The sequence below is a fragment of the Parasteatoda tepidariorum genome, chromosome 1 (assembly GCF_982258835.1).
Source record: "Parasteatoda tepidariorum strain Cologne lab strain chromosome 1, Ptep-v5.0, whole genome shotgun sequence".
Lineage (NCBI taxonomy): Eukaryota > Metazoa > Arthropoda > Arachnida > Araneae > Theridiidae > Parasteatoda > Parasteatoda tepidariorum.
The window spans coordinates 28,525,063-28,551,382 of record NC_141755.1 but is presented as its reverse complement, the minus strand read 5'-3'; the positions used below and the strand labels follow the sequence as shown (position 1 = coordinate 28,551,382).

General features: G+C 27.6%; 2 protein-coding genes across 6 annotated transcripts in view; one reads left to right on the top strand and one right to left on the bottom strand.

Moving 5' to 3' along the window:
* Positions 1-16,451, bottom strand: part of l(2)k01209 (uridine-cytidine kinase-like lethal (2) k01209) — a 31,021-nt gene extending 14,570 nt beyond the window's left edge. The window contains exons 1-6 of one of the 5 annotated variants that reach the window (XM_016055775.4): positions 16,323-16,451; positions 8,906-9,150; positions 6,423-6,529; positions 2,309-2,479; positions 1,379-1,450; positions 395-584 (exon numbers count right to left, since the gene is read on the bottom strand). In XM_016055775.4, coding sequence (XP_015911261.1) covers positions 395-584; positions 1,379-1,450; positions 2,309-2,479; positions 6,423-6,529; positions 8,906-9,150; positions 16,323-16,372 — 835 coding nt within the window. In that variant the 5' untranslated portion in view covers positions 16,373-16,451. Of the gene's footprint in view, positions 1-394; positions 585-1,378; positions 1,451-2,308; positions 2,480-6,422; positions 6,530-8,905; positions 9,151-10,279; positions 11,238-15,265; positions 15,501-16,322 lie in introns of those variants that run through there. The other 4 variants (XM_016055776.4, XM_016055773.5, XM_016055777.5 and 1 more) reach the window with 4 other exon arrangements.
* Positions 16,452-18,883: 2,432 nt separating this feature from the next.
* LOC107442249 (ras-like GTP-binding protein RHO) lies at positions 18,884-20,163 on the top strand. Its single transcript, XM_043041614.3, is given in 2 exon segments — positions 18,884-19,350; positions 19,353-20,163. Coding segments are annotated over 2 exon segments (603 nt in total). The 5' UTR covers positions 18,884-18,966; the 3' UTR covers positions 19,572-20,163.
* Positions 20,164-26,320: the final 6,157 nt, after the last annotated feature.

Sequence of the window (26,320 nt, the reverse complement as noted above, 5' to 3'; positions counted from 1 at the left end):
GGCACACTGTACTGCCAATGGCTAGGTGAGAAATTTGCTAATTTTCATTTGAAGTAGCATCCATACTTGGGGGATGATCTATTTAGACCTTTAGAGCATAAAAGAAAGAGATTTCAACTATCTTATCTTGCTACAAATGAGAAAAAACTTACAAAAAATTAATTTTATAAAATGTAATTTATTAGAATTTCTGTGATTTTGTAACTATCTACTATTTGGAATCTAAAGTTAATCTTCTGTAATTTGAGACTTCCATATCCCCCTTTTGATGAAACCTCTCACTTACAGTACTGAAACATATCTGCATGAAACTATTTTCATTTATGCACATTACATTGTTTTCTGCAACATTTTTCCCAACTCAAAAATAACATTCCTTTTGATGAGTTATTACCTCTAGGAACAATGAGATCAGCGTGAACAACTGTAGGTGCGATGTAATAATCAAAGGCTGGTTTTACAAATTTCTCATATTGTTTTAATACACCTTCCAAGTCTCGACCTCTTTCCATGATGTCACGTTGCAGCCGTCTCGCCAAACGAATATCTGAATCAGTTTCTATAAACACTTTCATGTCCATCATCTATAAACACAATGGATTTCTTAAATTTCATTCCATCCATTTTTTATGCTAATAACACTAAATTAATAAATAAGAATCAATTATAACTAAAATAACATCAACTAATTCTATATTCAACAAGAAATTTTCCGTGTTTTTAGCTTAAACAATTCTGAGAAACATTGCTAATTATTCAGTATAAATAAAGAAAAGAAATTCAATGCAAACAAGAAAAAAAGTAGAGATAGCAACAAAACTATTTCTCAAGCGATTTTTAAGAACAATAATTTTATTACTATTATACTTAAGAAATATTTACTACTCTCATAAATTGCATACACATACCTTTTTTACCTTTTATACTTTCATCACACTGACAATTAAAAGATTCTATTTTCATTATTAACAGTTTATTTCTTATTAAATTAGTTATAATCTAGCAAAAGAAAATTAATGATACAAAAGGAATTGTATTCTGTATTTGCCTTAGTAATATTTTCTCACTGAAATGGCAATTACAAAATATATTTTAAAAGATCATAAGGAATTTATATTTATCTATATCAAATATTTTTCTGCATAATTCTTTTTTCATTGAATATAATATTTATTGAATAAATGTCAAATATAACATACATATCTTTTAAAATTGCTGATATTTTGTTTAATTTTTAGTATTCAATGGTTTTATGAACTGTAATAAATGTAATAGACAAAATTTAACGTATCAAACATTTAAAACAGTTCACAGATGTTTTTTTTTCTTTTTCAACAAACAAATGTTGCAGAAAATAAATATAAATGAAATATCTTACTTCGACTAGTTGTTTGTTGGCAAAAATAAGTATTCCTTCAAATATGATAACATTAGCACCATACATTGTTTTCTGAAACATAAATAAAGAAAACCTTAATTAGATAATGTAACACAGTTATACATAAAAAATCAACTAAATATTTAATATTAAATAATGCCAACTTAAAGTCTGATTAATTTAATGGTGGAAAACCAACTAAATACACTAATTTACAGAATTATATAAAGTAGATAAGCATGCTAGGATATTTCTACAATACATTTTATAAATATATTAGATAATTTTATGCTGTTTGATTTTAATTGACATATTAGTTTGCAGAGTGCACCAGTACCTTTTTTTACTAACATATCTATTGTAACTGGGATTTATTCTATACCCTAAAAATTGTTAATGAATTCATGATTATTCCAATATCCCTTATTTTTTTAATCATCTGGAAATTTCTGATAATTTCGATTTCAAATAATTTCATCTTCTTTTTACACTAACCCACTTCTCCCGTCTACCACTTTTAGGCTTTGTAGTGGATTGAAGAAAAAATCAGGACATTGCTTTAAAAAAAAAATCAGGACAATTTATGGAAACATATACTTAAGAGAGTTCAGAAAACATAGATATCAAATTTATAATAAACTTTTAAATGCATTTAATTATGTTCGCTGTCTGTGTTAAATACTTTTTAGATATTTTTAAATGAATGCACGAGTAATTAAATATCAACATAAAAATTTAAAGTACAGAAACATTATTATAAGAAACAACTTATGAATACTTAATAAATAAAGCAAAAGTTAGACAATACTTCCAATAAGATTTAACATTTGAAATATTAACAAGAAATAGAGGAAAAAAGGTTAATAACTGTTTTTAAAAAAAACTTAATGTATAAATTTTTAAGAATAAAAAGATTAATTTCATAAATACCATTCTTTTCTCTCTGGAATGTGACACAAAATTATAGATAGGAACATCTACGCTTTTTCCTTCTTTTAACTTCCTTACAGTTTCAATCAGAAGATCGAAATCAAAAGCATCAGGGTGATCAAAATTATAATTATTTTGTTTGGCTAATTTATGTTTTTCTTCATCTAAAACCTGAAATAACATTCATAATTAAATGCACCATTTGAAAAAAAGAAGATGTTTCTAAAAATTTATAAAGCTAAATCAAAACACTGAGTTGAGCATGCTTTTTATCCATTTATTTTTTATTCATTTATGAAGAGATTTGATTGAATATCAAATAAGTATAGTCATTAATAAAGTTTATTGACATGGGTGCAGTACTATAAAACAAGTTTAAAGACAAAAATTTTAATAAATAAAGTTAGTTAGTCAAACTAATAATAAAAAGGGAAGTACATAGCAGAAAAATTGAATGATTGTTGGAAGAAAAAAAAAAGAGTTTACAAAATGGTAATAAAATTATGATTAAAGTAAAAAGAATTTTCTAAAAATTGTGCTACTTTGCATAGACTTAAAAACATAACTGTCTAAATAATAAATTTTATTAATATATATTTGAATCATTGATTTGTCATGGTGAATAAAACAATTTTTTAAACAACTGAAAATAAGAGATGTTACAATTTTAAAAATATTTTACTCAGAAACCATACACAGGTTGATAGGTAATATACAAGTCATAGTTAGCCTTAAAAATCGTTCAAATTTTTTTCAATCAATGGATAGGTGAATAAAGAAAACCAATGCGAATCAAGCCCAAATAAAGACACAAAAATGGACAGACTATAATAACAATTTTGAAAACAAGAATCTTCCTAAGTGCTAATCACAAAATGATAAGTATGAGACAAATACGTTGCAGGATAAATAGTGGTAAGAAACATTTGGAGGAAGGCTCTAGGGAAGGCTCTGGCCCACAATGGGCTGTTACAACCAATCGAAAAAGAAACCAATAAATTAAAAAAAAATCAAGAAATTTTGCTTATTATTTTCTCTTGTCATTTTGTGTTTTGATACAGAGGTTCTAGTTATCGATCTGAAACTATTGTGTCTCTATTTTTATGCGTTTTTATGCTGTATTCAAGATTAGCTTCATTTCGATGCAGCAGAAAGTATACACTATCTTAATTTTGAGTTAGATTACTTAGAACACTAGACAGAAAATTTAAACAAAATGCTTCAGTGCAGTGTTTTTTTTTCCTTTTCTAAATCAGCATGAAAAATTTTTTAAAAATTATAAAAAAAACCAGTCAGCTGAGCAAGACATTAAAACCCTTAAAGCTAGTATTGTCAATTAAGAATTTTCCCTGAGAATAGGACCTAAGAAAACAAGAGAAGACTCAAGAATTTTCATTTATTTTAAGCTTTTTTTCATTTTGGGATGATAATGGTGTTATTTAAATGAAGTAGAAGTATAATTAACAAATCAGAACATTAAAAGCAGGGCTCATTCATAATATTTTTATTGTGTTAAATATTAATGTTAATGCTAAATATAGTCTTTTTTCACCCAGTTTCTTTGCGTTAAATTTTTTCAGTAAAGTTCTGCACTATTCTTTAAATGATTAATACTTTGATTAATTTTCCTTTTCCTATCCATTAGCAGGAGAATTTAAGGACTTTACTAATTCATTTCAGATACATCTTAGACTGAAATAACATTATTAAAAAAAATGACATTTAATTTTATCATCAAAATTGACATTAAATTTTATTCATTTTGCCTAATTTTCATATATGCAAAATGAGCAAAACATTTGGAAATAATTTTATTTACCAAATAACTTTTTGAAGGGTTTTTTTCCAACACCAATTACACTTTTGTAAACAAAATAATTGTTATATCACATAATGTTATGCTGTGAAGAAATAATAATAAATAGATTGTTTGTATTAAACTTAAAACTTAGAATATTTATTTTAAATAAATTCTTTGTAAACTTTCTTCCAATGTTGCAAATAATTTTCTTGAAACATTTAATCAGATTCTCATCATAAGCTCATAAAAAATTTAAAAGTTAACAACTGATAGTTTATATACTATAGTTCTACAGGTTTTTTTTTTCTTTTTTTCTTCCAAGTATAAAATAGTTCTAAATACTGAATATTATTTAGATATAATAATATATTAGAAAATACAAATTTTTAATGCCTAAAATATTTTTTAAATTCTAATTTTCATTTTAGCAAGTTTAATAACTAAAAAATATGTATTGGTGTAAAGTTGGCAATACTTGCATTCAAGTTATTTTAAGTATAGCTACAGCGACAGAAATTTTTTTTTAGTACAGTGATAACCACTGATAAAATCATTTGCTTTTTAAAATAAAATCTGCGAAAACTGAATCATTTCAATATCAAAACATGCTAAAACTATCTTTTTATAAAATCATTATCACTGTTTTGTAAAATCAAATTTTTATAGCATAGGTTTAAACTCAATAAAAACTCAGCTCTGAACAATTATACTAAATATTCTCAAGTTTTGAAAGCATACGAATGACAAATGTCATTCATATGCTCATTTATATACACCCTATGAACAAAATGTGCGGGTGTGAAATTGAGGAGCTATTGAAGGTTAAGAGTTAAAAATTTGTGGATTTGCATGTAAAGGAGAACAAATAAAAACTGTCTTTGAATTAAGAAAAGTAATGAAATATCTATCCTCATTCAATGTCAATGATCCTTCAATACGCTAAATCTATCTTTAATAGATGACCGAAAACTGCTTGATATTTTTAAAATTAAATTTACAATGAAAACAAGGAAATATTGGAAGTTACTAAAACTTTTCTAAACTTACAAACCATGCTAAATCTTTAATTTTAAAGTTAGATGATCAAACAAATATACACTAATATTTCATATGCTAATATAATGTCTTATAACCCTGCTGCTTTTACAATAATAAAGTCAGCATCACAAAACTGAATCATTATAGCATAAAACTATAGAAAAATCCATCAGCATTAGAGCTTGTTTGCTCAAAAGGTAATTTTTTTAAGTGATTGAAAATAATGTTCAAATACTATTGATAAATTTTTGAAATGGACAATTATTTAAAAAAGATAACATAGCTCCATTTCTTTTTTTTTCAAAATAAAATATGTAAAATATTTGAAATAAAATTAAAAAAAACATGCACACGATAAAAGAAACATTTGAATATTGAAAACAATTAACAACAAATTATTAATCAAAAATACTCAGAATAAAATGTACAGAAAAAATACTATGTATAAAATTTCACAAACAGCAGAATTTAAAAGTATTGAAGGAAAAAACAATAAAAAATATACAGCGAATGATTTTGTTAAAAATTGCATTAAATAAAATTCAATCTAATAAGTTAAAGTAATTTTTTGCTTATAGCATTAGATGCCATTTAATTTATTTATTTTTGCAAATTCATACAGGAAGTAAAACTAAAATAAAATAAAATTCAAATCTAATAAGTTAAAGTAATTTGTTACCTATAACATTAGATACCATTTAATTCATTTATTTTTGAACAGTCATACAGGAAGTAAAACTAAAATAAAATAAAATTCAAAACTAATAAGTTAAAATAATTTGTTACCTATAACATTAGATACTATTTAATTTATTTATTTATGAAAAATTCATACAGAAAGTAAAAGTAAAAGAAGAAAATAAAATTCAAATCTAATAAGTTAAAGTAATTTGTTACTTATAACATTAGATACTATTTAATTTATTTATTTTCGCAAATTCATACAGGAAGTAAAACTAAAAGAAGAAAATAAAATTTGAATCTAATAAGTTAAAGTAATTTGTTACTTATAACATTAGATATACCATTTAATTTATTTATGTTCGCAAATTCATACAGGAAGTAAAACTAAAAGAAAGAAGAAAAACACATTACACTTAAGACTATTATACAGATTTTTATCATTAAGAAAGGAAAGTACAAAAAAAATTGCTTTAACTCATTTTTTAAAAAATATCATATTAAGCTAATCTGGTTATTTTAAACAGTTGATAAAAAAAAGAAGTTATAGTGCAAGTTAATGTTTTAAATATCACAATATTAAATGCATCTCACTTTATAAAATGAATCCATACTGAGAAGCGTAACCCAGGGTACATCTAAAGCTTCTATAACTTTACGTGCAACTGTGGTTTTACCTGAAGCGCTGCCTCCACAAATACCTACAAATAAATATAATGAGCTTTAATATATTTATTATGATAAAAATTATTTGCAATCAAGACATTAGCTAAAATTCAAAGAAAAATATATTAATTTATCAGTACAAATTATTTGATTTGATAATACAGTCGGACCTCTTTATCATGAATCTCAGACAAAAAATTTGAGATAAAGAGGTTTCGAGTTATACAGGCTAATTTTAAAAATTTAATTTAATTAAAAAATTTGATTAAAAGTGCTTTAATTGTTTTTAGTAGAAAAATATAGCCATTTCTGTAAAATAATTATACCACATATATCTAAGTAATTTATTTTTTTAAACATATCTTTAACACTGAAAATAATCTTTTTAAAGATTTTTGACGTCCAACCTTCCTTCCTTGTTTGGGCATTTGTGCTCGATTATTAGAAATTCAAGAAACAAGTTTTGAACAAAAAAATTTAGAGATAGACATAGAAAATACATTGATTTTAGATAGGAAATGTAAAGAATTTTAACAATTTTGAGATAAAGAGGTTTCAGACAAACAGGTTCAACTGTAATATGCACATGAATAAAACATAAATAAAAACTAAAACTTTCATCTCAAATTCTGAATGGGGGAATATCGGAAATACTTTAAAGAATTACCTAAAAAAAATCAAAGTAATTTTTTCAATTTTGCTTGCTTATGCATCTTAAATGATCATCTACTTTAGAACAATACAATGAGATTGATACAAAGCTCACCCAAAAAATTTTTGTTAAAGTGCTAAACCTCCAATAGAAATCCAGAATTATCGCACATAAATACTAGAAAACACTTACCAAGAAATTCTACAATTTTTAAAAATTTTATGCTAATAGTTCATAAACCTTTTAATAAAACTTTATTAATTTCAAAATATGCATTATTTGATCCATAACAATAAGAGATGCAACCTTAGAAAACAGTAACTTCCCTGAAGTTGTAAAAATATACCCTCCATCTTACATTTACGAACATGCAATATTTATTATTCATTATTTTGTAAAACATAAAGCTTTGATATAAAAGAGAAAACCACAACAAATTATGGATTTCTTTCATAATCTTTAAATAAAACTTTCCCATGAAAGTAAAGATAACTAATTGTATTAATGAGCTAAGATTCAATGTTTTATTTAAAGTTTTAACTGCAAACAACATTTAAGTAGATTCAGCTTTTGAAACCCAAATTTCATAGTACGCCAAAGAAAAATATCTGGACAAAAATCCAGACATGTTTTGGAACAGTATACCAAACTACTTTTTAAAAAAGCAGACAAACTAAAAAAAAATAATAATATATAATAAACTCTAGATAATTATAATAAAGGAAAATTTCAATACATAAGGATATTAATAAACACTATTTGTAATTTTGGATTTTTTTGACACAAAAAGTTATAACAGTTATAAGTATAATTTTATGAAAAGAGCACGGGATAAGTCCTAATAAAACAAATAGAAAGTTTTCAACTCTAAACAACTCTAACAAGAAAGTTTTCCCTTTAAAAGTAGTAAGACACAGTCATTAAATCAATCCAAAGCAGAAAAAACTTGTTAACATAAATGCAGTTCATAAAATTTCTAAAACAAATTTTAATAACAATTAATGAGTTCACGATTTAATGATAATGTATTTTTAATTTCAACGAAATAAAATCAAAATTAAAACATGAATGCATGAAATAATAGGTTACCAGTATGGACAAGATCAAACAAAAAATAAATTACATGAAACAAAAACACTTATTACAGTGATCTGTCTAAGCCAAATTTACTACCGTTTAGCGACCTTCACAAAGTCAACTTTAGGAAAAACAGTAGTTTCACAAAATACTTTTTCTTAAAATTATATTTTTGTATCCCGTAAGAAACAATAAATCCATATTTCTGTGTTGATTTTTTAATATAATTTTTAATTTTCGCAAAATTATATCTAAATTTTCACAAAATAGGTACCTCTCAGAAAAACCTAGACAGACCCCTGCATCATATTAGCTAAAATATAAAAAAATTTTACCAAATAAAATGAACATTTCTTCCTACAAACAAAACAGAAAGAAATCAAAGAAAATTCACACTTCTTACATCATCAGGGGTCTGTCTAGGTTTTTCTGAGAGGTACCTATTTACCTAGACATACTTTGCGAAAATTAAAAATTATATTAAAAAATCAACACAAAAATATGGTAAAAATATGAATTTATCGTTTCTTATAGGCAACAAAAAAAAATTTAAGAAAAACTATTTTGTGAAACTACCATTTTTCCTAAAGTTGAATTTGTGAAGGTACCGCTAAACGGTAAAAAATTTGGCTTGGACAGAACCCTGATCATACACAAATGAAGAGAGAAAAAAAATACAAACCTATTACAAAAGGTTCAACAAGCTGTCCATGAGTGTCATACCAAGGTGGTCTTCCAGCCGTATAAATTGTTCTTTGCCTTGTTCTGAGAACAGGTTCTCGGGTGGCAGATTTTGAAGATGACCAGGTTCGCTCCCTTTTCTTTCGATGAGGAGAAGCGAGGGGGGAGCAACCAGGAGATCTGGGTGAAGACTGTACTTCGTTGTCCGCAGACACATCTTCAAAATTCAGCTCATCACCACTGCCACTGTAATTAAATTGTATCATCATTTAAAAATTATAATTTGAAAAATATATTGTTTAATACAAAACAATGTGAATAAAGTATAAACAAAGGTATAAAAGAGACATAATAATAGTGAATTTTTTCATATTTTAAAATATGCATATTTTAGTCATATTTGTATTTGCAAATATATTTTGCATATATATTTGCATATTCTAAAAGCATAAAACCCAGCTTTTAAAGAAAAAATCAAGCAGTTCTAATAATTATTGTTGAAATAACTTTTGGAATCATTTACATTCACTCTAATTTTTATTATATTTCATACATTAAAAAAACTTTTAAAAAATAAAAATTAGGTGCCACAGATGTAACACACTATGTGACATATGCAATCGGTTTTAGTTGTTCAAAAAAAAATTTCAATTCTAAAAATTAATACAAATTAGAGAAAATGTCACCCATTTTCTTATAACTTACGGTTCTATGAACAAGAACCTTTCTCACTGTTTTATTTCTATTCAAATGTTTAAAAAAAAAAACTATTAATTATTTTTAGAAGTACAATCAGCAATAAAAGAAGTTTTACTCCAAAAAGAAGAAATAAGAGTAAATTTAAGTAAACATATGTGGTTAATGGAATTTAATATTGAATAAATAATAAACTGAGGAATTCTAATTTTATCATGTATTCAAGAATTTCACTTTGTTATAAAAAGTTACAATTCAGTAAATGTAAATAATTATTTATTTATTTTATTTACTTATTTTTTTTTTTTTTTTTTTGAATTTACCACATTAAATTCAGGAGTTACATTCTTGATTACCTTTAAACAATAATATTAATAACAGAAATAAAAATGTATATACTTGGGAAATATATTTAGATAACAGTTAACACAATATAAATTAGAAAACCTCTTTGATTAAAAGTTAACATGATGAAAATATGAATTTATAATTCTATGAATCTAATGCTAGATTATATATTTGAATAAATCAGTAGTAAAATATATCTCCGTTCTTATTTTTTTGAGCTGTAGGTTTTATTACAGTTGACTGAAATCATTTTAAAATATTTTCATAACAATATAACAGACAAATCTGGTAAAAACATAAATATAACAAGCAAAACAATGTCCATTTCTACCTTGAATGGCGATTAAATAAAATAGAAAAATTAACGTTGAAAAATTCTTCTTTATCCATCAGAATGTACTGTTTTTACAGACATCAATAATAAGAAAACAATATAATTTTGTGAAAATAATAATAACCACGTGGCCAATAATTATTATTGCTCATATTATTACGATGATTAAATGAAATTTAAAGAAACGAATGAGATTTAATGTTAGAGATGTTAAACATAAACATCGTAACAAAGAATAACTTGAAATAAAAAGAGCTATGAAGCGAAAATATATTTTTAAAACATGCAAGTCTTTGTTTTGCGGACGATGTTAATCAAAATATTATGAAGCTGATAAAGAAAATAAATATTAAACGACTTCCGGCAACAGCTGGATGAGTATCTCAATATATTTCATGGAACCGATACTATTGCAATACACATTACTTACATTATTTTCATCTTACAAATTGTATACAATATTAATTATGCACACACAACTACCATACGTAAAACGCTCCTCCAATTTTAACCAATCACGTTCAAGGAAATTACGGAGGTCAGTGTAGCAATGGGGGTATTGAGTAATGAATATGTTTTCTATAGTGAACTCATGGCCATGTTTTCTTAAAAAACCGTTTCTTGTAAATGAAAAAAAATTGCCGGTAAGACATAGGATATGACGTACCTATCCGAGCTGGCAGAACTGGGTTGATCATCAAAATAGACACTCGCCATGTTCGTTAAAAACATCACAAAAGAGAGCGCTCCCTACAATTTTAGTAACGAAAGTGCGTTTTTTCGATGCGTAATGAAACGAATTATTTTTTTTTTAAATTTCAAACCCTTCTTTATTTATAAGGTGTTTTTAATGGATTTTGGAATATTTTTTTAGAATAAAATAGCATGCTAATTTGATTTGTTTATAAGAAGTTTTGCCCTCACTGTACTGCATAGCACCAATATCTCAAATTTCATTGATATCGCTGCAAGAAAAAGAAGATAAACGTTTTACGTCATTGAAGTAGAATCTAAAAATAAGTAATAATTTACAATAACCCTTTTTGCTTTTCGCAAATTTTAGGCTAAAAAAAATGGAAAAAAAAACATGCCATAAATATTTAAATAATATTACTGTAGCAATTTATAGAGAAATAAATTGCTTCATTTGTTTTCCTTTAAAGAATTTAGAGATTTAAAGATTAGTTAAGCGTTTTGAAAAGTATTCATTAAACGAAAAAAAAAAATTAATGTTAAAACCATCATTTTTTATTCCACATCAAAACATTTTATCGTGAACGGAGATAATAAATGTTTTTTTTTTATCAATTACACCTACAAAAAACAAAACAAAAATATATACCATATATTTTTAATTTGTAACTTAGTAAAGAGAATTGCTATTCCAACAAATTATCTTACAATAGAAAATTCGATAAACTTAAAAAAAATTCGAATTTTTTTTCCTTTAGATTATTAAGTAGGTCAGACTTCTTTAACATGCTTTTCTTAATTTTCTGTGTATATATATACACACATATATTATATATATATCCGTTACACGTGAACTTAAAGGGCAGAAATTAAGAATTCAAAAGTTCTAGAAGATTTTCCAACAATTGACCTAAATACTTGAAATGAAAAGGAGAATTTCAAATTTTCGCCCATGAAGAGGGGGTAATGATGAAATTTTTTATAAACTTTCCAAAATAATTTACTAAGTGTCATTTTGAACTTAGATATTTTCTTTTTATTAAAATTTCATCTTCATTTTGAATCTTATATGAACTGATTTGGGGATATTTTTTTCTTCAATTTTTTTATAAAAAAAGAAAGTTATATTATTTATCTAAGTGTGGACAAGTTCAAGTCCTTAAATTAATTACTTAATTTTGTCTATTGGTTCTCATAAAAAAAGCAAGTACAAAATCAAAACGGATCAAATTTTAAAGTACAAAAATAAGTACATTCATGTTGTATTAATCAATGTTTACTTCAATTATTGTTAGCCACTTAAATACTATGTTATTATGAAAGACTGAAAAGATTAGAGAACATGGCTGCAAAACTTCTGACGTGAGTGACGAAAATTGATAGTTTTACTATTATTTTTTGATATAACTTCAGTTACACGGCTTCAACTTTGACTAAACTAAATTAACACAAAAATTAACGACCGCGTCAATAATATTTTCCCATTTGAATGTTTTTAACACTAGAAAGACTGAAACTTAATCTATACCTATATTGCCCAAGAGCAGTCAAAATGACTGGATTGTAAAAGAATAAATAATCTGTAAAAAAATTTGTTTAAAATTAATTTTTAATATTTTTTTATACTATTTACAGTTATAAAACAAGTTATTAGTAAATATTGACAATAAAAAAATTATATGTTGTACAAAATTCTACGAAATTGTGTCATTATATACATCATTGTTTTTCTAATTGAAATAAAACGTAGTCAAAATGACTTCCTTAAGCAATCCAGTGTTAAGCATTTTATCAACAAATATGAAAAACTTCCTATTAGATACATACAATAGATATGTATCTAATATAATACAATAGATATATATCGGTTATGGAAGTGGTAAGCACACACAACAAAAATTATCTGAAATACTGAATCGGCAATATTTTTTTAAAATTTTTATTTTATTTTAATATAGATTTTTAAAAAAAAATAGCAGGTGTCCTGCGTGCTTTCAATAATAAATGTTAATAAATTACATGAATTAACGCTAAGGGCTTTTGGTGTAGTCAACCTCTCATCATATTTGGTTAGACAGCCCAGGGTGGGTCAGTGCCTTCCTTTGAATTCGAATCCACTTCTCTCTACTTTTGACACTTGTTCGCCAGTTTTTCTCCTTTAGAGTAAGGAAATCAGTCTCAACTAAATCCAGCCATCTCAGCCTGGGTCTACCTCTTTTCCTGTTCGTTAGGGATTTGTGTAATAGGATTTTCTTTAAATTTGAGTCATCATTCCTTCTGAAAATGTGAGCTGCCCAGTTCATTCGATTTATTTTTATGAATTTCACAATATCTGGCTCTCTGTAGATTTTATACAGTTCAGTATTATATCGTCTTCTCCAGGAATTATTTATTTTTATCCCACCAAGGATGGCCCTCAAAACTTTTCTCTCAAAAATGGCAATTTTATTTTCACCAGCTTGAGTTAGGTTCCAGGTCTCAGAGCCATAGGTAAGTATTGGCCTAATTAATGTTTTATGGAGTAAAAGTTTCGTATTTTTTGATAAAAGAGAGGATTTGAAAAAACGTTTTAAATGATAAAAAACTATATTAAACAAATGTAGTCAACCTCTTACTGCCCTTAATTGCTTCTGTCGTACATTGACGAAATGTTTGAGTAACTATCAACTCATAAAGTTTGAATTCCCACCTATTAAGTTTACCTAATTACACCACAATGAACTGCATTCAACAGGGGGATAAAACCTAACCTAAATTCAAATATAAACCATAAAGTTAAATGAACTAATTTTCTTTTAACAATGAGCATTAAACGTAACTTATTTATTAAATTATATAGTTATAATTACGTTGATAGAATAACATAATTTTGTTTAAAAAATTCCTGTTTTAATTTTCTTTAATTTTGTTAATTATTATTATTCTCATTTGCGTTTAGAATTAAAAAGCGATAATTTAATCACATTTCACTTTGCGTTTCCAGCAACAAACAGTTACTGGTCAAGGGGGTCAAGAACGTTTCGGCTCTTTTATTGATCGGCATGATGGTAACCATTGCGCAGCCACTATCCTTATTCTCCACATCCAGACAAGCTAGTACCCATCGATCTGACACTGAATGGGCTTCAAGGTTCCACCGGGGTTCGAATCCTGACTTGTCACTGACCACCTCCACCACTGAGCGATCGTGGTCGTGGATCTTTCTATTACATGAAAGTTAAAGTTATAATATGTGAAATAAAGTTCTGACTTTACAACGAAAAAGCACATTATACGGCCTTTTTTATTTACTCGCTAGGGTGGAATCTTGCAATCAAGATTTCGTCCATTTTTCGTCTAACAAGAGCTCCATGCCTGATGCCAATGTAAGCTTCAGTCATTCTCTGACAGCTTCAAACAGAATTTATCGCCATTTTATTTACCATATAGAACATATTGTAAATCAAAATTACGTCCGCTTTCCAATTAACTGGATAGCTAAAATCGGAGCTTTATTAAAATATAAGATTCACTTACTACCTGAATGGAACTAGCAAAATTTATCGCCAATCGAAATTTTACCCACTTTCTGACAGGAAAAGAAAGGAAAAAAAGAAAAGCATAATTTACAGACACAAAACTAAAAAGAAGTAAATAAAATTTACAAAAATATTTCAAAAACTACGTTTATCAAATAGATGTAAAAGAAAATAATAATTTAATTTTTGTCAGACTTAAAATTAAAAATGTAAGGCACATCACTTTCATAATAACCATGTATCACCACCGAAAGTTTCCCCACGTCGTTCGAAAATAATGTAGTCCCAACTTTTTTCATTTAGGTCAAGCAAAAAAAAATTTCTTAGAAATCATTTACTCCCTTAAGTCTTCTTCGAAAACGAAGTTTTCGAACTTTTCTTTTATTTTTTCATTTATTTATTTATTTTATGCACTACTTTTCTCTTTAAACTATAGTAACTAAAAATTTCAGAATTTTATTTTATCACACAAAACTGAAAATAGTATAATTTTCGGAAGAAAAAAAAAAATCCTAATATGAAATTTTTTTTATTGTAAAAAAAATTTCACATTAGGATTTATTTTTTTTTTTCTCACTTTGAAACGGTTGAAACAGTTTTCAATCAATTGATTATGAGATCTCTAGGAAGGAAAAAGGTTTCTTAAAATTAGCGACTTACAGAAATTAAAATTTTATTCAAAATAGCAAATTTTAGAAAGAAGTTGATAAAGAATGTCAGTGACTCTTCAAAATAAAAATGGAAAAAAAAGGGCTAAGCAAATGGAACTTACCAATTTCTCGAATACATTTAACTTCCTTTACACCTACATTTTTGAATTCCTATGATTTAGGAACAATTGTTTCTACAAATCTTTTTTCTTCACATTCATGTAATGCATTACAAATCTCTATTATGTAGAGGGGGGGGGGTGTTGTTTGACCTATAAATGCATGACTTTAACCAGTCACGAGTAAGTCAATAAGACGCATTTCTTCCTTTTTCCTTTTCTTCCAAAACCTTGAAAGAAACACTCAAGTGGATCTGTGGGTTTATTTTATTGTTTTCTTTTTGTTCTTTATCCGACATAGTTGTTATTTTGTTCTTAATTAGTGAAAGTTAATGAGACTATTAATGTTAGAAGCATTTAAGACAGTCATCTTTTTCTTCGAAACGCATCATTTCAGTTGTTGTATAAAGTATGAAAGTCGCGGCGAAGATTAAAGAGGAATAAAGATCTTATATTTATTAGAACTCATAAAAAAGGAAAACGATTAACTCAATTTATTATAAATACTATGAATACCTAAAAAACATTCACTTGTCCTATTTTTAAAACGAGTAAGCATTATGACGCAATGGTGAATAAAATATTGGGAATGATTTTAATTAAAAATAAATGTTAAATTATGAAATCATTTTATTTCATTTCGCCAAATTTTTTAATCCTAATTAATTTAGACCAAAAGGTTTTCCAGTCTCAAAATTTTTTTCTTTAAAAAAAAATTTATGAAATAAAAATTTTAAAAGCAGTATTTTTCAATATGACTAAAAAATTTATATCTAATTTATCGTCGTCTTCTGACTGCCCGTTAAACAGGATGCCTGGGGCAGTTGAACCTACCCTCATTTCTCTAAGCAGTTCATAGATATAAAGGCAGTTGAAGATAGATATAAAGGCAGTCCCTGAAGCAGTTGAAGCCACAAATCACACATATAAAATCCACTTGGAGCATCTCAATTGCTATAGTTTTTTTACCTTTCCTTTTCTTTATTTTTGTTTATTAATTAATTTATTTTTGTTTATCTCACATCTCATCTTGTCTTTAGAATAAAAATTGTTTACTTACCGTAAGATAAGACGGGAAGATTTCATTTTCATAAGGTGCGTGCAACACATTGTAATAAGTTACATTGCAGTGATTGTTAAGCGTTTTACAAAGTTTTACTTTATTTACACCAGCAGATATATTTCTCCTAAGAGTACGAACATAAAAGTGACAAATGTTCGTCAGAGCGAAACTGAAAGTAATGATTTTCCAAAACGAAATCGAATCTTTCATTTCTAAATGGTGATATCATTTATCAAAGTTCACACCTAACAATAACAAATTGTTGTGCTCGTATAAATGTGCGATGCGTATAAATTTAGAAAGAAAGTGAACGACCATTTTAAAGGCTCCTATTACAAGGTTAAATTCATGAGTTTTTTTTTTTTTTTTTTTTCGAAGAAAAAAAAAATTACGGACAAGACAGGGCAATGCCCAGTTTTGAACGTGACAGGTGGCTAGTCTCCCTCCAATATAGCATTAGTAATTTTTATTACGCATTTCCATTCACAATTTTTACGAAAAATTGTACGCGTGTTTTTAGATAATATTCATTATTTCATTTAACATTAATCTTTATTTATATTTAAATTTAATCTTTAGCATTTTATTTAAACTTTATTCGTTTTATATGCTATTTTAAATTTAAAATGAATTTATTTATTTGTTTTTTTTATTTATTGATTTAATTTTTTTTAATTTAAAATTTAACTTTATCGTTTGTTTTTCCTTCTTTTTTAAAATTGCCTGTTCTATATTAAGTTTATTTTACTTAAGAGAATTCATTCACTGAGAAAATTGTTAAAATTAGCATTCAAATTTGTCTCAATCTTCAAATTGTAGCTGTTGAATAATCTTTAATTAAACAGAGTTTTACGTGACTTAGTCTATTTTATTTATTTAAAATTATAATTCTAAGTTAAGGAAAAAAACAAAAATTTTTGCAAACGATTCTAAAAATGTTGCAATTTCAGAATTTTTTTTCTTCCACTTTCTAAACTTTAGCTCACGAATAACTTTTGCTTATGAATACATTGCAAGCTTGATACTTTCAAATACTTCATGGAATTTAAATTTTAGACCTGTATTATTTGTGTATTTATTGTAGTATATGCAAAATTTAAAGGTTAACTTTTACTGCAGATCAAGCGGAGAAGAGTTGGATAGATGGTTGGTCTTTTATGGTATAGATGGTACTTATTTTAAGCTTCCTTTTCGGTGTTAACTAATTGAGTACTTGCACTTCAAGAAGACCAACTCCCATACCCACTCATGTGTCCTATGACGTCAGAGAATGCTAATCTTTAGTAGCAAAATGGCTTATTAAAGTTGAGCTATGTTCCTCTACATAATTTAGAATGTTAATTAACGATAAGTTAATACAGAGCCGTATCGCACATCGAATTAGTTGAAATATAATTCTTTCTCCTCTACTTCTTTTTCTTAACTTATATTTACTAGGTGTTTATGTATTTTATTGTGACCGTGATATGTTTTTGTTTTGTGTACCAGGCATGGCAACTTCGATTCATAATTAGTTTGTTTATGTTCCACATGGCTTCGTGCCTGTCCTTATGTTAAGCCTCTGTGTAAATATGTAGTGAAATAATTGAAATCGTTGAGAAAGAATCTTTGTGAAAGAATTTAGAATGTGTCACATGAGAAAATTGATACTTGATGGACTCGGTTTACTCGAAATAAAAGGGAAAGAACAGTTGCTAACGTAAACAAATGCCACGTTTCAACAGCCAATTGGGATCAAGATACCCACACTACGTCACTAGCAGGCATCCCATTGTGAGAAGAATGATATATTTCTTCTGTAAAAAGGAATTTTACATTGTGATTCGTTTTTGATTTTCTTTTAATTTTTCAACAAGCAATACGAAAAATGAAACAAGTCTTTTTCCGTCTTATTTTAAAAGTGTTTCTCAACTGAACTTTTTTTTTCATTGAATTATACCATAATAGTTTTATTTTTCCTTTTTTTTCGTATGAATTTTGTTTGAACTCACGAATGTGAACGATCCTTCATAATCATTTTTCCCCCGAAAAATGTTCTTTCGCCCTAATGACAAATCCCTCGAACAAGGCTAAAAGGAAACGGTTAACTTCTACAACCACAGAAAACTATCTAAAGAGTTTCCAGTCTAATGCTAGACCGTGTTAAAAAGCGATGTATTTTATTTTTTATTTTTAATTTTATTATTATTTTAAAAGTGATGCAAAATGGTAATGCTTTCCAACCAAATCGGTGCGCGCCTATCTGAGGAAATAAGTTTAACTACTAGTGAGAACACGATGTTATCGTTTTCTTTCTAATTTTTTAAATGGATACCTGCAAGTCGTAGGTAAATGGTAGCATTTGTCGATTCAGAAGCCTATCAAGTTCGACACGCACATATGACGTCGCTTACAGGTATCTAATTAAATTTGATCCATTGATTGAATGATAAAAATATATAAGTAAGTTTAACCTCTGGCTCGAACATCTCTATAAAATGGACTAAAAATAACTGAATGAAGTTTAATTAGACTAAGAGAGCTATAATAAAAACATTTATTAATGGCAATGTATCTTATGATTCCAATTAAAGCAAAACCAATATTCGTGCGTGAAATTATTTTGAAAATTCAAGAATACACACAGAATTTAGCTTAAAATATGAGTCGAAAACTTGTATCGCAGTATGCCGTTTACAGGAAAAAACTTGTAACTATTGGTGATGGTGGATGTGGTAAAACATGTCTTCTGTCAGTATTTAGTAAAGACTTTTTCCCAGATGCGTATATTCCAACTGTCTTTGAAAATTATGTTTCTGAACTCGAAGTAGATAACAAAAAGGTTGAATTGTCATTGTGGGACACAGCTGGTCAAGAGGATTACGATAAATTGAGACCTTTATCTTATCCCGACACCGATGTCATTCTCATCTGCTTTGGCATTGATAATTTTGTTAGTTTGGAGAATACCCATAACAAATGGTATCCAGAAATCAGACATTTTTGTCCACATGTCCCAATAATTTTAGTTGGCAACAAGTTGAATGGAGAAGAAATGGAGTACATTATAATACTGGTGATATGGCAACTATTTTTGAACAAGTGAGTTTTGATCAAGGTTTTGAGGTAGCTGAAAAAATACAAGCGTATGGTTACGTGGAATGCTCGGCTAAAACAAAAGAAGGTGTAAGAGATGTTTTTGAATTTGCTGCAAGGGCTACGCTTGATATGAAGGAGAAAAAGAAAACCTCTTGCTCTTTGTTATAAAGTTTTAAAAAAACAATTGTTCAAACCTGTCTTAGAAATGTGACAATTCGTTATTTTTGTTCAAAATTCACATGAAGTTATATTCAGCGTTATTTTATTCTCCGTAATAGTATCAATTCCAAGTAACTGAAGTGAAACGATTTCTTTGAAATGCAAACACTTCACTTGATTCATAAAATATGAAAGTGAAAACGTCAATATTTTCGAGCGCTCAAGAATAGACTCCCATTCTGAAGATTCATCAGGCGTGAAACATCTGGTTATACCATTCTCCAAACTCACTAAATGTAAATTTAGTAGTAAGTCTTGAAAATGGTTGCATATTTTTAAGCTCTCGAATCATGTCTACTTTTCTCTCTTTATATTTTGAAGCAAAGAACAGTATTTACATCATCTAGTAGCACTAGTAATTATTTTCGTTCTTTTTTTTTATATTCAGATAACTTGTATTATAAAATTACACTTTGCAAGACACTTATGACAACAATAACCAAAATATATTTTTAAAGTTTAAGGTGTTTTGTACGACATACCTTTGGTGTATATAATATGAATTCTTATTAAAATGCTATTAAAAAAAGCAAGGACAACATTAGAAGTCTATTGCAGTCATCCATTTGACAATATCTGAAGAAGAAAGCAATAAACTCATGACCTAACTACAAGGTTGCTATAATTTCGGAAAAATCAATAAGGTTTCTCAAAACTATATTAAAAAAATGTTTAAATTTAGCTTCCACTTGAGCGATACGCTACCTTTCCTACGTATTTCATTTAAATTGAAAAATTGGCAGATACGAATAAGTTTTGCTGTCCAACCTCCTCCCCCACTCATAGGCCACATATGGCCCAACTATTTATATTATATTGACGTTTGCCCTCCTTACTAAAAAAAATAACAATATTTTAACATTATGTAGTATCATTATATATAGTTTCTGTATATAAAGTGATAAAAATTGACATTCGGATTTAAAATGAAACTATATTTTATTGTGAAATTTATCGAATTGCGTCTAACAATTCAATCTCACTTCAACAACTTATATTGACTGGACAGTTCACCCTCAATAGGCGTTTGTGCATCATGTATCATATCGAACTCACATTATTCAAAGTGGCCTTATCACGCTATTGGTAGAAAATGACATCACTACGTGTTGAAAGGAAGATGGTATGTATCGGCTGGCGTCTACTTTACTTTAGATGTAGATTTATTAGCCATTGGCAAAATGGGTGTTGTTTTCGGTTTGATGGCGTGCGCATTTTATTCGGACGTCATCACACTTTTCAACCGTGTTCAAGAGTATTAGTAAACAGTGCGCATGCGTCGTCATTGCATGCGTTGCTATGGCGACCGCTGCTGTTTGATAATTATTTTAGAATTCTTTTTTTTTCTTCCCCTAGCAGGCATTTTTAATGTATTTACATAATAATAATTTAAAGTATTTTTATATTATCTTTATTATTAACCTATAATTATTGTAGGAAAAGTATTTTGTGACGTCTTGAAACACGTATGTAGGCAAGATTCGAAAACCAATCCGACCACAAGAGAACAAACATCAATTGAAACAGCTTTTGCAACGCTTGATTGGAAATGTTGTGGCGTTTATCGTAGTCAATCCAGAAAAGAAAAAAAAGCATTTGACCATAGGGTAACTAGTGATCATAATAAAGCGATCACAACTTTTTATATTATCTTCATTAAATTAATAGATAACATTTCTTTTTTTTATTCTTCTAAATGCTCACGTAATATCAGCATTAAACTATAAAAGAAATTATTACAAAATTGGGCGAATTATAAATAGTATTTTTTTAAACAATTTTAGTAATTAAGGTATCCGACTACCTTAAAAAAGAGGATTTTCACAAAAAATCACTTTTTTATTTTATTGCTTTATAATAATGCCCAATTTTTCTAGTTTTAAAAACTGTTTTGTTTTTGAATGCACGTCAAGCAGAACTTTAGTTATAGCTATTTTAGTAACAGATGACAGCTGTCCAACTTACCGGAAATTTCAAAAATGAAGCCGGTAGTAGGTAATACTTTCGGTTCCATTTCTATTTGTGTGTTTATTTTTCTTAGATATTTAATTTTTAAAAGCTCTTAAACTCACGGCTAATAATCTGAATTATATTTTAATTAGATTTTACGTTTCGTGGTTACTGTTTGTGGGTAACATGAAAAGTTAACATATTTTCTGATAGTTTGTTTACATTTGAAGCGTACTTTCTATATCTTGATTTTGATTTGTTTTGAAGAAATTTGTTGATTTCTTTCAAAAAAAATTGTTATTTATTTTGATGAATTTATTGAAATGGGTAAAGGACGTACTTCTCGATCTAAGAAAGGTAAATATTACGGTAATCAACATGCCACCAAAAGCGATGATTTGAGTAAAGTTGATTATACCATTTATTCAAAATTGTGTAAAGCAGATGAATCTATTACTTCAAGCTCTTCAAAATTATCGATTTCTATGCATGTCAATACAGAACTGATGCCTTTGGATAAAAACAATCTGTGTGGCAATCGAATAATTGATATTGAGATCCTACTGGTGATATTAGCTTCATTATGTTGTCCGGTTTGCTATGATAACAAATTGCATTTAGAAGAAAATTCTAGATTTGAGCTATTATAAATATTATAAAAAATATTTTTTACTTCTAATTATTAATAAAAACTATATTTAGACATATATATTAAAGTGTGAAAATACAGTAAGATGGTTGTTTAATAAAAAATTGTTCCTGTGTTAAATGCTTTATAAGTAGTAGACTTTTGATGTTATTCACTAAATACTTTAAAATATCGCTAAATAATACGTTAAAATATCGTTACGTTAAATAAAACTAAGAAAATGTGTGAAGGAATGTGCCCCCTATAAAATATAATAACTTCCTACTGACAAACATTCATAGTTTTTAGAAAAAATGTAATTATAAACTTTAATTGTGTTTTTCTCAAAATGACAATTTTGCTGTTTTTTGTCTACGGAAAACAAGATAACTCAACTAATTATAATAAATTTGTCTTCAAACTTTCAGAGATTGTTTCTTGTATTGGTGGTTATGTAACAGACCTCCAGAATTCAGATAACTGTATTATTTTTTGTTTTATGAGATATTTTTCAGTAGATAATGTGAAGAAAATGTGAAAAAAATGGCAAAATATACTTAACATTCCATAAATTTTTTTAATTTCATGCTATCATTTAAGTTGAGGTTCATAACACTTCAGAGGGTTATACGAAACGGCTCAAAAAGTTTGATAGCTGCATGTACAATAGTTTTTTGTGTAGAGTGTTTTCCGTTAATGAGTTATTTTCATTAAAATTATCTAAAAAGTACTCTTTAAACAAAAAATTTCCTGTATATTAAAATTTTCTCTATTAAATATGTTTATTTAAATTAATATACAATATAAATTGCAATAATGTTGTGAAAAATATTTATTTTTCAAAAATTTTGTCCCGAAGGTAGTCGGATACCTAAGAAATATTTATTTAGTTGTATGCATTTATACATAATAACATTTGTAAACAGGACTAAACAAAATACCGTCTACAGTCGCAGCATCTAAGTAGCACTGTTATTATTTTTCCTGCCATCAGTGACTTTTTAAAAATCAGTAAATTGCATTATTGTTTTCTATTGAACAGCAATTTCCTTTATTTAAATTAATTTTTTTGAAATATTGCACTTAATAGCATGTTTGAAAATAATGTAATATATCTTGAGACTGTAATTAAATCAATTATAAATTATCAAATAGAAATTTAAAAAATCTAAAAAAAAAAAAAGTTGTTTAAAGGCAAAATTTTTCAGCCAGTCGATACAATCGCGAGCGTCGATGATACAATTCGACCAATAGCGTGACCCTACAAACTGTGAAATTTAATCGCTCGTGTTCTGTAGAAACTCTTTTGAGAAAAGAGGTTGTTTAGTGGCAACTACCCATTAGGTAGAAATTACATATGCGAGCATGAGCAGACTACGGAATACCAAGTAAGTCTGAAAAATCTCTCAATACGTGGCAATAAAGGCCTGTTTAGACGATCCAATTTCTTGGACAGAGATTGATTGATATTGATGGAAACTTGTTTTGCTTTGAGCTGGGATTGTGCGTAAACAATCATCCAAGTACTTGGCCCAACTTCTTGGACGATAGTAAAGTATGTTCTACTTTCCGTCCAAGTTTTTTCTCCCTTAACCAATCAGCGGCTTAGGTTTTGCGACGTCAACAAGCAGGCAGCAAATTATGTCATTTTGTTGTCTGTTTTCATATATTTTAGTCCAAATAAATTGATCTGTTGCTGTTTATTTGTGTTATTATGATTTTATTTGAATTTATTTAGTAATTTTAAACTTACATATGTATTATTTTATAATGTTGAATATGAACAATGCGCATGTGCAAGTTTTTCTTTCGACGAATCAGTGACATTCGAGAACTCCAATTTCTCGGATTCAAGAACTTGGACCGTGTAAACAGGCCTTAATGGATGGTGTTTTCATTATAAATGTAAACAATAACAATCTCGAGCTCAATACCTGCTCTCGTTTCGGTTAGAAAGTTTGCAACTGCTTACTACAGCTTATTCTGCGAGGCGATATTTTCAAACGGATAATTTTGTTTTCAATAAAAGAAGTAAATTAGATGATTTCTGAGCTCAAATCTGCCGTATTTCAAAAGATATTAATGCTATTAAGTAATTCTGGTGAGTTTGAAGTGAAAATTTGTTTTAGTTATTTATAGATATATTGTTAAAAAAGGTGACATGGCTGCTAGATTTTGAATAACTCGCTTTTTTGGCAGTCCTGATTCGGCCTCTTTCCATTTGTTTATTACTGTTTCTTCTTGTTACAAGCTGTGCACAATCTTACGTTAGTGTTAGCACCGTTAGCATTGTAAACACAAGTATTGTTAGCATTGTAAACACAAGTAATAGGTAATCAAATGCCACGTTTGCAAGAATCTCAAAACACAATGATCACGTTGTGGCTTTAAAATACACCGGAAACAGTAACCTGAAAAAATAGGCGGTATGGAGCTTGCAGCGTTCCCTAGTGTAGAAAACACCAGAATGAGGTAACATGCTTAGGGATCGATATAAAAGTACAAGTTATGCCAATTTTTGAACTTCATATACTATATGGCTAAAATAAAAACATTTTCTTGAGTAACATTAATGTATTGAATAAATTCTTTTTACTATTTTGGTGTTAGCATCGTAGAAAATTTGTGTTTGCATAATAAAATAGGTAATTAATATTATACTAATAATACAAATATATTTAGCAATATAATTATTGCCTTATAAGTCTGTATTTAAGTTAATTTTTTTAATTAAAATAAACTTATTTCTTCCTTTGAAACAATACCTGTATCTTTTTGTAATACAATCAGGTAAATTTTTTTCATAAATTGTGAGCTTTTATTTTAACCAATCTTAAAAAAAAAAACAGTATAATTTTTTTTTCTTATTTCAAAATACGCTTTAGACAGTGATTACTAGGAGAGATGTAAAAAGGATGGTAAGCTATATGTGTGTTGATAAGTATTAATAAAGAGAGATTTTACAAACCTCTCCAGTTACTTCATTTCTTTCGCTTAAATTAGCCACCACTGCAGTGAGCAATCTCGATTGTACAGCAATCACTTCACGTTTGCGCAATGTGGATCTATTAAAACGGAAGTAAGAAGTCAATCAGATGAAGAGATGACAAAATTTCTCTGAGGCCCCCCGCTATCAACCTTTTTATTTTGTTATTAACATTGGAACGCGACAAGTGCTTTTGAAAAACAAACAAATTGCCGTTTCTATAATCCTGCAATGAAAAGGCGCGTAACTGCAGGGAAATATTCATCAGGAGTTAAGATCCTCGAAGATTTTCTGGCTCGGATCGTGGATTTTTTTAGTAGAACGAAGGAAGGTAGTAACCGCACTTGTTTATTTTCAAATGTCAAGTTCCAAGGCACGTGGCAAATTCGAAAAGTTGCTTTGTGGGTGGCTTAATAGCCCAGGAAAACCCTTTAAAATTGGGAATAAGTTTATATTTAGAGGCGTTACTAATTTTCTAATTTGATTTTAATTTCAAGCTTATCTAAGAACTATATACATGTATTATATAAGTTCAAAATGTAGAGAAAACATGGAAAAATTACAGAACAATGGAAAAAGAAAAATAATAATTAAAATATAAAAAACCAGAAAAAAATCCAAAAAATGGAAAAAAATTAATAAAAATCCGGGAAATAAAAAGGAAATCCGGGAAATTTCATCACATGATTATATCCGCAAAAAGGTGTGCTTTCTAATATTGTATCAATATTGCCAAAGCAATATATATCAATACAATAGTGTGAGGAGCACTCAAGAAAAAGTTTTTTATTTTTTATTATTACTTTTCTTTTCCCCTTTTTTCATTGTTCTGTAATTTTTCCATGTTTTCTCTACACTTTAAACTTATTTTATGAGTTCTATTTACTTGCAGCTTATGCGCAGTAAGTAAAACTTATTGTTTTTCTTAATTTTCTTTTTTATTATCTTAAATTTTAAGTTTTTTTAAAAAGATATTCAAAAACTCGCAGCTTCCCTTTCCTTGTTATAGACATTTGTTTTGAGAATTTTAACTAAAAAAGGTAAAATGGTAAGTTTTCGAATATCCTTATTGAAACTTAACTACTTTCCCTTTTTTTATACATAAATATCTCAGGACATATCTCAGGACTGTTT